The sequence below is a fragment of the Sceloporus occidentalis genome, unplaced genomic scaffold, assembly GCF_023333645.1.
Source record: "Sceloporus occidentalis isolate IW3139 unplaced genomic scaffold, rSceOcc1.0.p SCAF_1, whole genome shotgun sequence".
In the NCBI taxonomy this organism is placed as follows: Eukaryota; Metazoa; Chordata; class Lepidosauria; order Squamata; family Phrynosomatidae; genus Sceloporus; species Sceloporus occidentalis.
In genome coordinates this window covers 30,317,746-30,332,991 of record NW_028316981.1, presented here as the reverse complement: position 1 = coordinate 30,332,991, position 15,246 = coordinate 30,317,746, and the positions used below count along the sequence as shown (strand labels likewise).

Genomic DNA, 15,246 nt, shown 5'->3' with positions numbered 1-15,246 from the left:
CCAAAAGAGACCAAACCAAGGTCCACGCAGGACTCGGGTGTCTGGCCCACGGAAGGAAAAAGAGAAAAAATATATAACTTTTGCATATTTGTCTGTATATAATATATAGATTACTTTGACTTATATATATTACTTTGACTAATTTCTATGTGTGTGTGCATATATATATATATATATATATATACATATACATATACATATATATTATATATATTACTTTGACTTGGTGTGCGTGTATATATATATTATTTGTTTACATGTGTGTGTATCATTTACTTATTTGTGTGTGTATATATATTACTTTTACTTATTTTATTATTTCTGAGTGTGTGTCTATCTATCTATCTATCTATCTATGGAGGGGGAATTCCCTGGGCATCTCTTCTCCTGCCGTTTGTTCCTAATGTCGACCCCCGCCCCCTTCTAGACAGGAAACTTTGAAAGGGGAGCCGGAAATTATAAACCAAAAATAGGAAGAGGAAACGGAAAAGAAGAGGAAGCGAGGGAGGAAAATCGTTTCAATGAAATCTTAGCCAGAAGGGGTTCCGGTTTTGATTTTGATTTTATTGTTTCTTTGTTTGTTTGTTTGTTAAAAAATACGAAAACTCCCTTCCGTCAAGGACGGGCTGCGTTTGTTTGTTTGTTTGTTTGTTTGTTTGTCGGGGCATTTGCTGGGTTTCCCTGAAGGGCTCCGCTTCTCTTTGGGCCAAAGTCGGGAGTCGGGCGCCAGCCGACTTCGCCCTGGCGCCGCCTGGGACTCCTCCGGGGAGCCTTCGGGGAGTCCTCCAGGGAGAGAGGGCTCCCTCTGGCATTTCTTCAAACGAGCCAAACCCCGCCGGTCCCTTGATCTCCCTCCCGGGTTGCCTTTTGCCTCGACGGGAAGTGCACCAGAGTAGTCTCAGGCTAAGAAAACACTGTTTTTTCCCCTTTTTCTCAAAGGAAACCCTCCTCTTTCCCTTCCCTGCTCCTTCTCTCCTCTTTCCCTCCTCCACTGTTGGATGTATTTCTTTCTTTCTTTCTTTCCCCGTTTTCCTTCTTGTCTCTTCTTCTCCTCCTCCTCCTCTGGGCTTTGCCCTGTGCTCTCGCCTTGCTCCTCTCTCTCTCTCTCTCTCTCTCTCTCCTTGCCCTCCTCATTTCTGCCCAGCTGCCAAGTGCCTTGCTCTCCCCGTCGACACACAAACCCACACCCACAACCCCCCCCCCCAAAAAAAAGCCAGGGTGGGCCTTACAAACGGGAAAGAAAGGAGGGAAGGAGGGAGAGAAGAGGGAGAGAAGGGGGGTCTCTTGCCTTTCTCCCTCCTCCTCCTCCTCTTCCTCCTCCTCTTCCTCCCATCCTCTCCAGACTTGTGGAAGCTTTGGCTGTGAAAAGAAACCCACTCTCCTCTCTCTCTTTCTCTCTTTCTCTCTCTCTCTTTTCTCTTCTCTCCATTCCCTTTCTTTTTTCCTCGGTGGCCCAGACCTTCTGCCCTTGGGTTCCTTCAAGCGATGCCATCCTCAAAGGCGCCCAGGAAAGGACCGCTCAGCCCCGCCGCCGCCGCCGCCGCCGTCTAAGAGAGCCCCGCTCCTCCTCGGATGCCTCTCCGCCGACGCCCCCCCACCTCCCCCAGGTAAGCCAAGGACGGACCCCCCCCCCCCGCCGATCCCCCCCCAAAGACCCTTCTTCAGGATGGTCCCCCAGCCATGATCGCCGTGGAAGAGACAGAGAGAGGGGTCCCCCCAATAAAAGTCCTCTGCCCAGACCCAGACCCAAGGGCCCCCGACTTGCGGGGGGGGTGACTCTTCTTCCTTCCTTGGCCTGCTTGCTTGCTTGCCTGCCTGCCTGCCTTCTTTCTTTCTTTCTTTCTTTCTTTCTTTCTTTCTTTCTTTCTTTCTTTCCTTCCTTCCTTCCTTCCTTCTTTCCTTCCTTCTTTCCTTATTAGTTTCTTTCTTCCTTGCTTCTTTCCTTTTTTCATTATTTCACTCTTTCATTCTCTCCTCCCTTCATTCTCTCCCTCCCTCCTTCCCTCCCTGTTCCTTCCGTCCTTCCTTCCTTCCTTTCTATTCTTTCTTTCTTTCCTTCTTTCCTTCCCTCCCTCCCTCCCTCCCTCTTTCCTTCTTTCTTTCCTTCCTTATTATTTTCTTTCTTTTTTCCTTTCTTCCTTCTTTCATTATTTTACTCTTTCATTCTCTCCTCCTCCCTTTCTTCTTTCTTTCCTTCCTTCCTTCGTTCTTTCCTATTGTTTCCTTCCCTCCCTCTCTCCTTCTTTCATTCCTTCTTTTTTTCTTTGCTTATTATTTTCTTTTTCCCTTCCTTCTTTCTTTCGTTCATTATTTCACTCTTTCATTCTCTGTTCCTTCCTTCCTATTCTTTCCTTCCTTCCTTTCCCTCTCTCCCTCTTTCTTTCGTTATTTTCTTTTTTCCCTTCCTTTCATTCATTATTTCACTCTTTCATTCTCTTTCCTTCCTTCCTTCCTTCCTTCTTAGCCTTTCCTTCTCTTGGCCCTTTCTGCTTGGCCCTCTGCCGGGGCGGGCTGGGCTCATTTGAATGTCAATGGCGGGGAGGAGGAGGAGGAGGAGAGGCTGGGGGGGGGGGCAAGGGGAAAGAAGCGAGAGAGAGAGAGAGAAGAGGAAGGAAGAAAGGGAGGGATGCTCCTTGGAAGGGGCTGCACTCCTCCCGCGATGCTGAGCCAGAGGACCGAGGGGCTCCCCTCGGAAGGAGCCCTGGCAGACTGACTCCTTGCCTTCGGATGCTCTCCCCTTCTCTCTAGTTCTTCTAGTTCTTTGGCCATTGAGTCCCCGTTGCCTCCTGGGGGTCGGATGGGCTTCTCTTCCCCTTCCTCTTCCCCTTCCTCTTCCTCTTCCTCTTCCTCCCCGCAGGCGAGATGGCCTCCTCGGCGTCGCTGGAGACGGTGCTGCCCGCCTCCTGCGTCCGGAGCCCGTCCTCCAACCCGGCCAAGACGCTGGCCTTCTCCATCGAGCGCATCATGGCCAAGAGTGCCGCCGTGGCAGCCGCAGCCTCGACGGGATCCAGTCCCCCGGGGGCCCTCCTCCTCCGCCCCAAGGGACCCCCCGGAGCCTTCCCCGGCGCCGGCGGAGGCGGAGGCGGCGGCGGGGCTGGCCCTCTGGGCCCGGGCCCTAAGAAGCAGCTGCTGGGGGGAGGAGGAGGAGGCCTGTGCCCGCCGCTGCCCTGCCTGCTGCCCGCCCCGCCGGCCCTGGCCCCGGCCTACGAGGGGCTGCCCTCCGGCCCCAAGGCCCTGCTCAGCCTCAACTACGCCGCCGCCGAGCTCTGGAAGGGCGGCAGCCTGGCCCGCGGGGGGCTCTGCTGCTGCAAGGGGGACCTCCTGCTCCTCCACCACCATCACCACCAGCACCACCAGCATCACCAGCAGCAGCCCCAGGGGCCCCCCTTGCCGCCCCCTCCTCCACCTCCTCCTCCTCCTCCTCCGCAGGCGCCCAGCCGGGTGATCAAGCCCCAGGCCATCAACCAGGCCAACGGGGCCAGCCTCTACTACTTCAACTACCTGGACGCCTCCTCCTCCTCCTCCTCGTCCTACCCTCCCTCGGAGCTCCTCCACGGGCAGCTCTTCGCCACCTCCAGCCTCCTCCACTCCCAAACCGCAGCAGCAGCAGCAGCCGCCGCCGCCGCCCTCTCGGCCCACCAGAAACTCTTCCTCCTGGAGAATGCCAAACTGGCCGCCTTGGCTGCCCCCCCTCTGCCGCCCCCGCCGACGGCCCCGGCCCCGCCGCCCCCGCCTTCCTCCTCCGCCTCGACGGGCCAGAAGTTCCCCGGAGGCCCTTTCCCGTCCAAGGAGCGCCTGTCGGGGGCCCTGGAGCACCCCACGAAGGAGAACGAGAGGCACCTGCCCCACGCAGCCAAGGCCGGGCCCCACGGCAAAGGCCTCGCCGTCCCCCACGGAGCAGCAGCGGCAGCCGGCCTCGAGGGGAAGCCCAAGAACTTCACCTGCGAAGTCTGCGGCAAGGTAGGCAGGGAAGGGAAGCAGGGAAGGAAGGAAGGAAGGAAGGAAGGAAGGAAGGAAGGAAGGAAGGAAGGAGAGAAGAAAGGGAGGGGAAGGAAAGAAAGACGGAAGGAAGGAAAGAAATTTAGAAAGAAAGAAAGAGGGAAGGCCTAAAGAAAGGAAGGAAGGAAGGAAGGAAGGAAGGAAGGAAGGAAGGAAGGGATGGAGGGAGGGAGGAAGAAAAGACGGAAGGAAGGAAGGAAGGGAGGGAGGGAGGAAGAAAAGACGGAAGGAAGGAAGGAAGGAAGGAAGGAAGGAAGGAAGGAAGGAAGTCGGTGGGAAAGTCCCGACGGGGCTCCGAACTGGGAGAGAGGGAAGCGGGAGGAAAAGGAGGAGGAAAGAACGAGGAGGAAGTTGGCGGGAAAGACTCGAAGGGAGCCGGCGAGGGTTCCCCCCCCCCCCCCGTCTAGGGATGGCTAGAGGTGGTCCTCTTTTCCCAGCCCCTGTCCTCTGTTCCCGCTTTCTGCCCAGGAGAGATTCCAAAGTGCCGTCCTTTTTTTTCTGGAGCGTCCCCCGTTTTACAGCAATTTGGGGGTGCCTGGTCCTTCTTTGCGGGGGAGGTGAGGACCTCTGGGCTCTGGGTGACCAGAGGCCCTCATCCGCCAAGGAGGACTAGGCACCGCAAAATGGAGGACATCCAAGGAGGACCCATGAAATGGTCAAAGCACGCCTCCCTACATCTAAAGCCCTGCTTCTTAGCCCTGCTCCAAGATGTGCGGCATTTGTCCTTCTTTCTCGGAGAGCTCTGCTGCCGCCGCAAGAAACTATAAATGCTAAGGATTTTGTCACACTGGGGCTGAGGATGGATAAAGGCCTAAGAGGTTTCCATAGGATGGAGCCAGGGCAGGGAAAGCAGGGTCCAAACTGCATTAAATCTGCATGCAAGGGGGATCTTCTAGCCGACTTCTCTGGAAGCAAGAAGCTTTGGTAGACTTGAGCCTCCATGCATCTAAGGGAAGCCGACTCAAGCCTTCATGCTGCCAACTTCTTTCTTTCAAAGGTGCTGCAAGATCCCTTTGCCTCCTGATTTTTTTTCCAGACTGAAAAACCTGGGTCTTTGAATCCTCCCACTATTCATTCTGCAACGTCGATGCAGCCCTATAGTCTCTCGATGACCATTTTACCAAGCGATCAACGACATGCGGGTCCTCAAAGGGCTCAGTCCTTAAGGAGGGGGGCCAGGGTCATGGCCACCCGCCACCCAGTCCTTTCCCGTCCTTCACTGGGGATACAGGGCCCTCTAAACTACTATGGTTAGCTGGGATCCTGTTGGTTCGTTCCCAGTGGAGCAGAGGCGTTGAATCAATCGTTGAGAGGGGAGTCGATAGAGAGAGAGGTAGAGAGGTAGATGAGATTGATTCGATAGGTCTACTCTAGTAGGGACCCACAATAGGGTTTTGGCCATGATGGATGTGGTTAACGTTAGCCGAGCAGAAGAGGCAGGATCGGGAACTGGAAAACTGGAAAATTAAGTCTGTTCAAATTAGTAAAAATTAGCCTGGAAAAATCAGGCTCTTGCTGCGCCTTTGAGGCTCATGGAAAGAAAGAAATCGGCAGCGTGAGTTTCCCTTGACAAGAGCCTACGAATTGAGTATTATAATGAAATTATTTATTATTTCAAGGATGTATATCCCGCCTTCCTCCCGCAGTCGGATCGGAAAGGCTCCTGCTACCAACTTCCATCCTTTCAAACAAAAACCCACCGGTGATCCCTTCATCGGCCAACCGAAATAATGCACGGTCTACTTGTGCATTTGTGCATTTCGGATGGCCAATAAAGGGATCGCTGGTGGGGGTTTTTTGTTTGCGTTTGTCTGCGTGTTTCCTTTCTTTCAGTCAATCTCAAAGATGCTGCAAGGTCTCTTTGCATACTAATCTTCCTAGTAGCAATCGTTGTTGTTGTGTGCCTTCAAGTCGTTTTCTTGGCAAGATTTGTTCAGAATGGGGCTTGTCTTTGCCTCCCTCTGAGGCTGGGAGAGTGTGACTTCCTCAAGCGTGGCTTTATTTTAGGCTGAGCCGGGGTCCGAACCCAGGCTCCAGAGTTTTTTTAGGTTGCTTCTGCCCTGCGCGAATAATCCAGTTTGACACCACTTTCGTAGACTTGAGCCTCCGGAGGCTTAACCAGCTTCTTTCGTTGAGTTTTAGTCGCAAAGGTGCTGCAAGATCCTTTAGCAGGTTGGAAACTTTTAAACCTGCAAAGGCTGCATCCACACTGGACCCCACAACAAACTCCAACTCCCAGGATTCCACAGCCTTGAGCCAGATAGAGTTAAAGCGGTGCAAAACCGGGTTATTTCTCCAGTGTGGATGCAGCTTTAAAACCGCTGGGACAGAGACGACGCCTTTCAAGACCGAAGGCGATTTGGAAACATCCTTTCTGGTTGTGTGCCTTTCAGTCATTTCCGACTTTGGAAGATACATTTTTGTTTCCTCCTTGGAGAGGTTTATTCCGAAGGCGGGTGGCTTCGGCCTTCCTCTGAGGCTGAGAGAGTGGGACTTGCCCAAAAGTGAGCTTCCATGGCCGATTTGAACCCTGATCTCCCAAAATCCTAATTCAGGACTCAAACCACTCTGAAATATCCTAACAGCCGGAACAACACAAAAGACTACTCGACTCTATACTCTGCTCCGGGGGCCCATGTACCAATGTTAAAGCATCGTGTTCCCATTTTACAGATCGAGAGTACGGTGAAGGCCAGCGCGGTGTCCTGGTCTGAGTTCAAATCCCGCTCAGGTATTTAAAAAACAAAATAGAAAACAAAACACCGGCTGACCTCGGGCGAATCACACACTCTCAACCTCAGATGATGCCAATAAATAAATAAACAATGCCAAATTTCCATGCTAGGGTTGTCCTAAATCAGAAATAATTTGGAAACAATGGTGAGGGATCAAAGTGGATCAAAATAGGAAGGAGCATGATGTTTTTCTTTTAAATTCAGCAAGATGCTGAATTCACCAAATTCACCAAAATGATGATTCTAGAGAAGAGGAGGAGGAGGATTATTCATGATAAACTTCATTCCACATCGTTATAAACTTTCTCAGGAGGCAATCTTTAAACTCTTTCAAGTCTCCAATATTTGGCAGTTTTGGGGGGGGGGGGTCTTTTTCTGGAGGAGGCGAAGGGCTCCTCCCAAGTGTCCTGTGTTTGCTTTTCTTCCTGGCAGGTCTTCAACGCGCATTACAACCTGACCCGGCACATGCCTGTCCACACGGGAGCCCGGCCCTTCGTCTGCAAAGTCTGCGGGAAAGGGTTCCGCCAAGCCAGCACCCTCTGCCGGCACAAAATCATCCACACGCAGGTACGATCCCGGGTTAGGGACCTAAGTTTCCATCATGGCTTGGTTCTCACGTTTCCCCCAAGAACAACCGGGGGGGGGCAGTCCAGTGGGCTATTCGACCGCGCTTCACGCAGCAGACTGAGTTTGACAACTCCTGGACTGTCTCTTGCAGGGCATTTAATTTATTCATTTCCAAAGGAAGCATTCCCACAGAGCACCCAATGGTGTGTATGTGTTATGTGTGTTTAATATACATGTATGTGTATTTTAAAAAGCACATTTTCAATTAGTCTTCACTTAGTCCCTTTGCATTCGAATATCAACCATAATGGCCAAAACCATATTCTTGGTCCCAACTAGAGTAGACCTATAGAATATATGTTTGAATATATGCACACACATGTACATACTCATGCACGTGCCACGCACACACACACACACACACACACACACACACATGTATATTTAAAAAGCACATTTTCAGTTAGTTTCCAAAGTGCTAGAAGATCCCTTTGCCTTCTAATAGCCATAATGGCCAAAACTATATTGTCGTTCCCAACTAGACCTATAGAAATACACACACACACATATGATATGTATGTATATATTTTTTTAAAAATCACATTTTCACTCTCCAAAGTGCTGCATGATTCCTTTGCCTTCCAATAACAACCATAATGGCCAAAACCATAAGATCAGTCCCAACTAGAGTAGACCTCTCTCTCTCTCTCTCTATATATATATATATATATCATATACATATACACACATGATATATGTCTGTGTGTGTGTGTGTTTTAAAAAATGGCATTTTCAATTAGTCTCCAAGGTGCTACATGATCCCTTTTGCCTTCTAATAACAACCATAATGGCCAAAACCATATTGTCGGTCACAACTAGAGTAGACCTATTCAATCTATCAATCTCTATCTATCTATCTATCTATCTATCTATCTATCTATCTATCTATCTATCTCTATTTATCCCTTGTGTGTGTGTTTTAAGAAAGCCCTTTTCCTTCCATGCCACCTATTGATTTTCGCACGGCCCCCTCTTCTCTCCGCAGGAGAAGCCCCACAAGTGCAGCCAGTGCGGGAAGGCCTTCAACCGGAGCTCCACGCTCAACACGCACATCAGGATCCACGCGGGATACAAGCCTTTCGTCTGTGAATTTTGCGGCAAAGGCTTCCATCAGAAAGGTACTTCGGATCCCTAAGCTCCTTGAGTCCGATCTCCGCTCCTGGGTGGAGGAGGGGGAATTACCGGGGAGGGGGTTTCAAAGCTTACTGATATTTATTTTAAATCTATTTTTATTGAACGGCGTGGGAGTGGGAGACGTTTTGCTTTGCTTTTTGGAAGCGTTTCGTTTGCTCCTGGTTCGGGTTTGAAGGAGGAGGCAGAATCTGAACGAAATAAACGAACTCAAGGCCGTTTTTCGTTCCTAACGGTGATTAAAACGATCCCGGAGTTCCCTGGGAACTCCAAGGGAAGGCACGTTATTTTTAATTAGTTAATTATTTTTGCACCTTTATCTTGAAAACTTGGGGAGTGCTGATAGGAGGAGAATGAAGCACAGATGCTTGGATCAACTGAACCGAAAGAACATCCCAAATCCACAAAACCGGGACACCTGTCAACCAAAATGCAACAAAATGCACAAATCGCAAAATGCAAAGTGCGTTCTGTGGCAGATCCTGGTTTTGTGGATTTGGGATATCCTTGTAATCAGTTCGCAAGGAAAGTGAATTTGGGTTGGTTGATGCAAAGTATGCCGGCTTGTTGGGTTTTGGATGTTGTGGTACTTGGCTCCCAAGGAAAGTGTATTTTAGTTGGTCGAATAAAGGTGGATTTTTGTTTGGTGGGTTTTGGATATTGTTGTACTTGGCTCAAGAGGGAAGTGCATTTGGGTCGGCCGATGAAAAGCATCCCGGTTTGGTGGATTTGGGGCGTTGTTGTACTTTTGTTTGCCAAAACTTAATGGAAATGCAGGAGTTGGCTCGATTAGCAACTTTACTACATCAGGGAGATACTGACAACGAGGAATGGTCTCCAATTCAGATATATTGTTTAAAAAAAAGATGGAAAGTTGAGATAAAGAATTAGAATATAACTTTAAAATAGCCGAACAAAGAATGGCGATGTAACTTTTGTTTGGACCTTTTGCGTGAACTAAGCGGGGGATCACTTTAATTCGAAAGGGGGTCCTTCCCTTCCTCCAAAGTTTGCCTTTGAGATCTTCGATTATTATTTCTTTCCTTCTTCTCAACCAAAGAACGGGGGAAAATATCCCAAATTTCCGAGGAGACCATCAGGAATGTTTATTGCAGATTTTAATTTTGTTGAACCCAGCTAGAAACTCCCTCGCCTTCCCTAGGCGAGAAGGGTCTCAATGAGAAGCGTCCCTCCCTTCTCTTCTCCCTCCCCACTTTCTTTCTTTCTTTCTTTCTTTCTTTCTTTCTTTCTTTCCTTTTTCTGGTCCTAATCCCAGCTCTCCATTTGCTCTGGGTCAGGAGGCTGACCTGGGCTGGACCGGTGTAATTTGTCCGTTGCGGCCGCCTCCGCCTTGATGCAGACTGAGTTTGACAGCCCTGGGCTCTCCTTTGCAGGACCCGGCCTAATGAAGCCCCCCACAGAAACTGTGTGTGTGTGTGTTTGTGGGTGTGTGGATGTGGATGTGGGAAAGAAAGAGGGTGCCTCTGTCCCTGTGTATGCCTGCCTTCCCCGGGTCTCTGTGTGTTGTGTTTCCGACTTCTGCCGGCCCTAAAGTAACACTGTAACGGGGAGTTGTGTGTGTGTGTTGTCTATGTATGTTGTGTTTCCGACTAAGGTGGCACTATCGCCGTGTGTTGCATGTGTGTGTGCGTGTGTTGTGTGCCTTCAGGTAGTTTCCGACTTATGTCGGCCCTAAAGTGACACTCTCACCGTGTGTTTTGTGTGTGTGTTGTGTGCCTTCAAGTGGTTTCCGACTTATGGCGGCCCTCGTGATGTGTGTGTTGTGGTTCTGACTTATGGCGGACCTAAAGTGACACTATCGTGGTGTGTGTGTGTGTGTGTGTTGTGTTTCCGACTTATATAGCCCTAAAGTGACACTATCATGGTGTGTGTGTGTGTGTGTTGTGTTCCCGATTTATGACTCTAAGGACACACTATCACCATGTGTTACGTGTGTGTGTGTGTGTGTGTGTGTGTGTTGTGTGCTTTTAAGTGGTTCCCGTCTTATGGCGGCCCTAAGGTGACACTATCACGAGGTGTTGTGTTGTGTTGTGTGTGTATGTGTGTGTGAGTTGTGCTGTGTTTCAGACTTATGGCGGCCTCAAAGTGGCACCATCACGGTGTGTGTCTCTCTGTGTTGGATGCCTTCAAGTTATTACTGAGTTATGGTGATCCTACGGCGAATGTATCATAGGGTTTTCTTGGCAAGATTTGTTCAGAGGGGGTTTGCCTTTGCCTTCCCCTGAGGCTGAGAGAGTGTGACTTGACCAAGGGCACCCAGTGAGTTTCATGGCTCAGCGGGGATTCGAACCCTGGTCTCCAGAGTCCTAGTCCAACACTCAAATCACAACTCCACAGTTGTCATACCCTCCAATATTATGCGAATGAAAACCAGAAAATGTGTGGTCTTAGTCTGCATCTGCACTGCAGTAATAACCCAATGCGACACCTCTTTCACTTCCATGATTCAGTGCTATATGGGATCCTGGGATATGTAGGTTGTTGTAGCACCAGAGCGCTCTGACAGAGAAGGCTAAATGTCCCACAAAACTACAAATCCCAGGATCCCATCGCATTAACCCCGGGCAACCAAAGTGGTGTCAAACTGCATTATATCTGCAGTGTAGACGCTGTCTTTAAGTGCTGTAGCTTCAGCCTATGGCATCCTGGGATTGATGGTTTTTATTTCTTTGCCAAAGAGTGCTAGGGCCTCTCTCTCTCTCTCTCTCTCTCTCTCTCTCTCTCTCTCTCACACACACACACACACACACACGAAAACTACACATCCCAGAATTCTGTAGGAGGGAGCCATGGGAATTAAAGTGATATCAAACTGCATTATTTCTACAATGCAGATCATTGCTTACCAAACATTGGTCCTCCAGGTGTTTTGGACTTCCTTCCTTCCTTCCTTCCTTCCTAGAAGCCCCAGCCAACTTGGACAACAGCCGCCAGGCATTCTGGGAGCTGAAGTCCAAAACATTTGGAAACTTGTTGTGGTCCAAAATGGTATAGGCTTGGTTTAGCAGCAGTAGCAGCAAGCAGGTACTCCACAGGTGTTTACTAAAGGGCTAGATCTGAGCTCTTGGCAAATAAACATGGCATATAGGTAGGTATAAAGAAACATAGTCTGTTGTTACATCTAGATTCTACAAAAATAACTAATCAGTCAAGAAAACTATGCTTTGCTACAGAGGTCCCTAAAAGCTGACCTCCATGTGTGTTAAGTAAGAAAGAAAAAACATCTTAGGAGCACAGTTTGTGCAGCCATAACACTTTGGCTGCATCTACACTGGAGAAACAACTCGGTTTGGCACTGCTCTAACTTTTCTGGCTCAAGGCTATGGAATTCTGGGAGCTGGAGTTTGTTGTGAGCCCAGAGGGGAGCAGAGCACCTTCATAAAACCGTAGACTTTGTGGAAAGGATCTGCTGAGGATTCAAGTTTACTAAGGCAACCAAAATATCAAAGCCAATCCTGTTAGGGTCTAGCCTTTAAATCATCAGAGCAGCAGAAACCTTGTCTTTATCTAACAATGCTCCCTAAGGACTGATACAAAGAAAAGTCCATCAGTGATCCCTTTCTTGGCCAACACAGCTACTCCTGATTTACTTTTTGTTTGTAATTGTTGAATGGCCAACACAGCTACTCCTGAATTTTGCCCTAAGGACTGAGGTTGACTCAAAAGACAACACAAATAGCTTGCAGTTTCAAAAACAACACTTTACTAACGGCTCGAATCTACCTATGCATAGAGGCTACATCCTCACCTAATCTAATCCTAATCTAATCCTGATCCTAATCTAATGAATAGTTCAGGTAAAAGAAGACATCTTCACCTCACCATCTTTGGGAAGAAAGTTGCTAAAGAGCAGGAGAGATCGGGAGGGGAGCAGGAGAATATCTTGTTGTGTTAGAAAACTTCCTAAAGGAAGTTTAGGAAGGGTTTGTCTACCAAGTTACAAAGGGATTTGGCTGAAAAGCGGGGTATAAATAATAATAATAATAATAATGGCGGAAGGCAGCGGAGTTTGCACTCTGTCTATCTGAGGAGAGGGAGAGAGGGGGAATGCAATGGTTTTCCAGGAGGGTCCCCAGAGGCCATCCATTCGAGCCCCCTGCGCTTTGGTTTCAAGGTGTCCTTCCTTCCTTCCTTCCCTTTGCAGGGAACTACAAGAACCACAAGCTGACCCACAGCGGGGAGAAGCAGTACAAGTGCACCATCTGCAACAAGGCCTTCCACCAGATCTACAACCTGACCTTCCACATGCACACGCACAACGACAAAAAGCCCTTCACCTGCCTCACCTGCGGCAAGGGCTTCTGCCGGAACTTTGACCTCAAGAAGCACGTCAGGAAGCTCCACGAGGGCCCCCCCGCCGGACCCCCGCCGCCCGCCGCCAAGGAGCCCCCCAGGAACCCCGGCTAGAGGACGGCACCCTCCGTCCCCACCGCCCCCGACACACCGCACAGCCACGCACCCCAGGACCGCCGCTGCAGCGGGCTCAGAGCAAGGGAGTTGCCATCCCTTACCAGGGCTGCATCCACACTGGAGAAAGAACCCAGTTTGGCACCGCTTTCACTCTTGGTCTGGGATGTGTAGTTTTCGACGGTCATTTCGTCTTCTCTCGCTAAGGCAGCTCACGGTGCCGCCGCAAACTACACATCCCAGGATTGAATCGCATGGAGCCGAAGTGGCAGCTCAAACGGTGTCACACCGCATTCACTTCTGCAATGTGACTGGCAGCAGCCCAAGCCGGGCTGGTTGGCTCGCCCTTCCTTCCTTCCTTCCTTCCTTCCTTCCTTCCTTCCTTCCTTCCTTTCCCTCTCTCCCGTCTTTCTTCCCTCCCTCTTTTTCTCTCCTTCCTTCCTTCCTTCCTTCCTTTCCTCCCTTCTTTCATTCCCTTCTTCTCCTCTTCCTTCTTCCCTTTCCTCCTTCTTCCCCTTCTTTCCTTTCCTTTCCTCCCTTCTTTCATTCCTTTCTTCTCCTTCCTTCCTTTCTTCCCCTCTCTCCCTTCCTTTCTTCTTTCTTTTCCTCCCTTCTTTCATTCCTTTCTTCCCCTTCCCTCCTTCCTTCCTTCCCCTCTCTCCTGTCTTTCCTTCCTGCCCTCCCACTCTCCTTCCTTCCTTCCTTCCTTCCTTCCTCTCTCCCTTCCTTCCCTCCTTTTCTTCTCCCCACCTCCTTTCTCTCCTTTTCCTTTCTCCCTTTTCTCCCTTTTCCCTCCCTCCCTCTCTCTTTCTCCATTCGGTGAAAGACACAGAAGCTGCTCTCGGGCCCCTCTAGCCACTCGCACCTGTTCCACAGAGACCTTCAAAGATCTCTCTCTCTCTCTTTCTCTCTCTCTCTCGATCTGTATGTATGTATATCTATGTATATGAGGCGTACACTTATTTAACCTGCGGCTGGGGAGGGCCAAGCCCCCGGGACTCCACCGAGAGCCAGCCTTCTCTCTCTCCCTCCATGTATATAGGACTGTAAATGGAAATTTTAATGTACACTGGGATAACCGAGGAATATATCACCGACGAGGCAATAAAAGGTCGCTTAATAGGAGTCTTCCTGCAAGGCTACAGGGCTTTCTTTTTTAAAAAATGAATTCCAGTTCCAGAGGTTTAAATAATACTATTTAAACTATTTTTAAAAACCCTAAATGTATGGGAAGGCTCTTCCCTTTCAATTTTATTGCAGGGTTGTTGTTGTTGTTTTAAATTTTGTCTTGCTCCATAAAAAGGTCTCCGTTAACAGACCCGCTTCTGCCTTGGAAAAGGGTGGCTTCGTCTAAACCCATTTAATCCGGAGCTGAGAGCAAAGAAAGAGAAGTAAATGGGTAAATATCCAAAGAGGAGACGAGGCGTTTTGACTTCTCCTTAGCAAGGACGTTTGTAATAGAAACCTTATTTTTGATGATGATGATGACGATGAAGATGATGATGATGATGATGATAGCAAGCCCTGAAAGCTAATGAAATGAAGATGGCTTATGGTTCTTTATATTTATTAAAAGAACCCCCCCCCCCCCCGCCGCCCTCCATCTCATAATCGGAGCCGGAGAAGAAAGGAGCAGCTTCCCTTCCGAGGCGGAGGGAGAGAGGAGATAAAGACTTTGGGTTACTCTTCCTTTCTTTTCTGAAGCATGGTTTCGCTCCTAATTGGAAGCTGATCAGTTCCTTCGAAGATCTGTTTAAATCGGGGGTTTGGATAGTTGCTGTTGATGATGATGATGATGATTTAATTAGATTTCAGGGCTCATCATTATCATCATCATCATCTCATTAGATTTCAAGGCTTACGATCATCATCATCATTTCATTAGATTTCAGGGCTCATCATCATCATCATCATCATCGTCATTATTGTAACCCCTGAACCCTAATGAGCGGGAGAAGAAAGTAGCAGCTTCCGTTTTTCGATGGCTCCCCCTCCCCCTTATCTATATTTAAAATAGATAAAAACTTTAGATTATTAATCTAATTGTTTGTTTTTAAGCATTATCTGCTCCTAATTGGAAGCTGAACCATCGTTCCTTTGCCTATTTCCGCCCCCTTTGGATAGTTGTTGTTGCTGATGATGATATCATCATCATCGTCGTCGTCGCCCCTGAACCCTAAAGAAAAAGTCATCGAAAATGGAAGAGAGAGTGAACAAAAACTTCGTATTATTATTATTATTATTATTATTATTCATTTTCTTATATCCCGCCTTTCTCCTAATATAGAGACTCAAGGCAGCGTATTATTATTATTATTATTATTAT

General features: G+C 48.9%; 1 protein-coding gene across 1 annotated transcript; it reads left to right on the top strand.

Moving 5' to 3' along the window:
* Positions 1–286: 286 nt before the first annotated feature.
* Positions 287–14,425, top strand: LOC149321284 (fez family zinc finger protein 2-like). The gene is made up of 5 exons (XM_089518781.1): positions 287–1,607; positions 2,858–3,960; positions 7,167–7,301; positions 8,347–8,479; positions 12,658–14,425. The coding sequence occupies exons 2-5, from the start codon at positions 2,863–2,865 to the stop codon at positions 12,918–12,920; spliced, it is 1,629 nt and encodes a 542-aa protein (XP_089374907.1). The 5' UTR covers positions 287–1,607; positions 2,858–2,862; the 3' UTR covers positions 12,921–14,425.
* Positions 14,426–15,246: the final 821 nt, after the last annotated feature.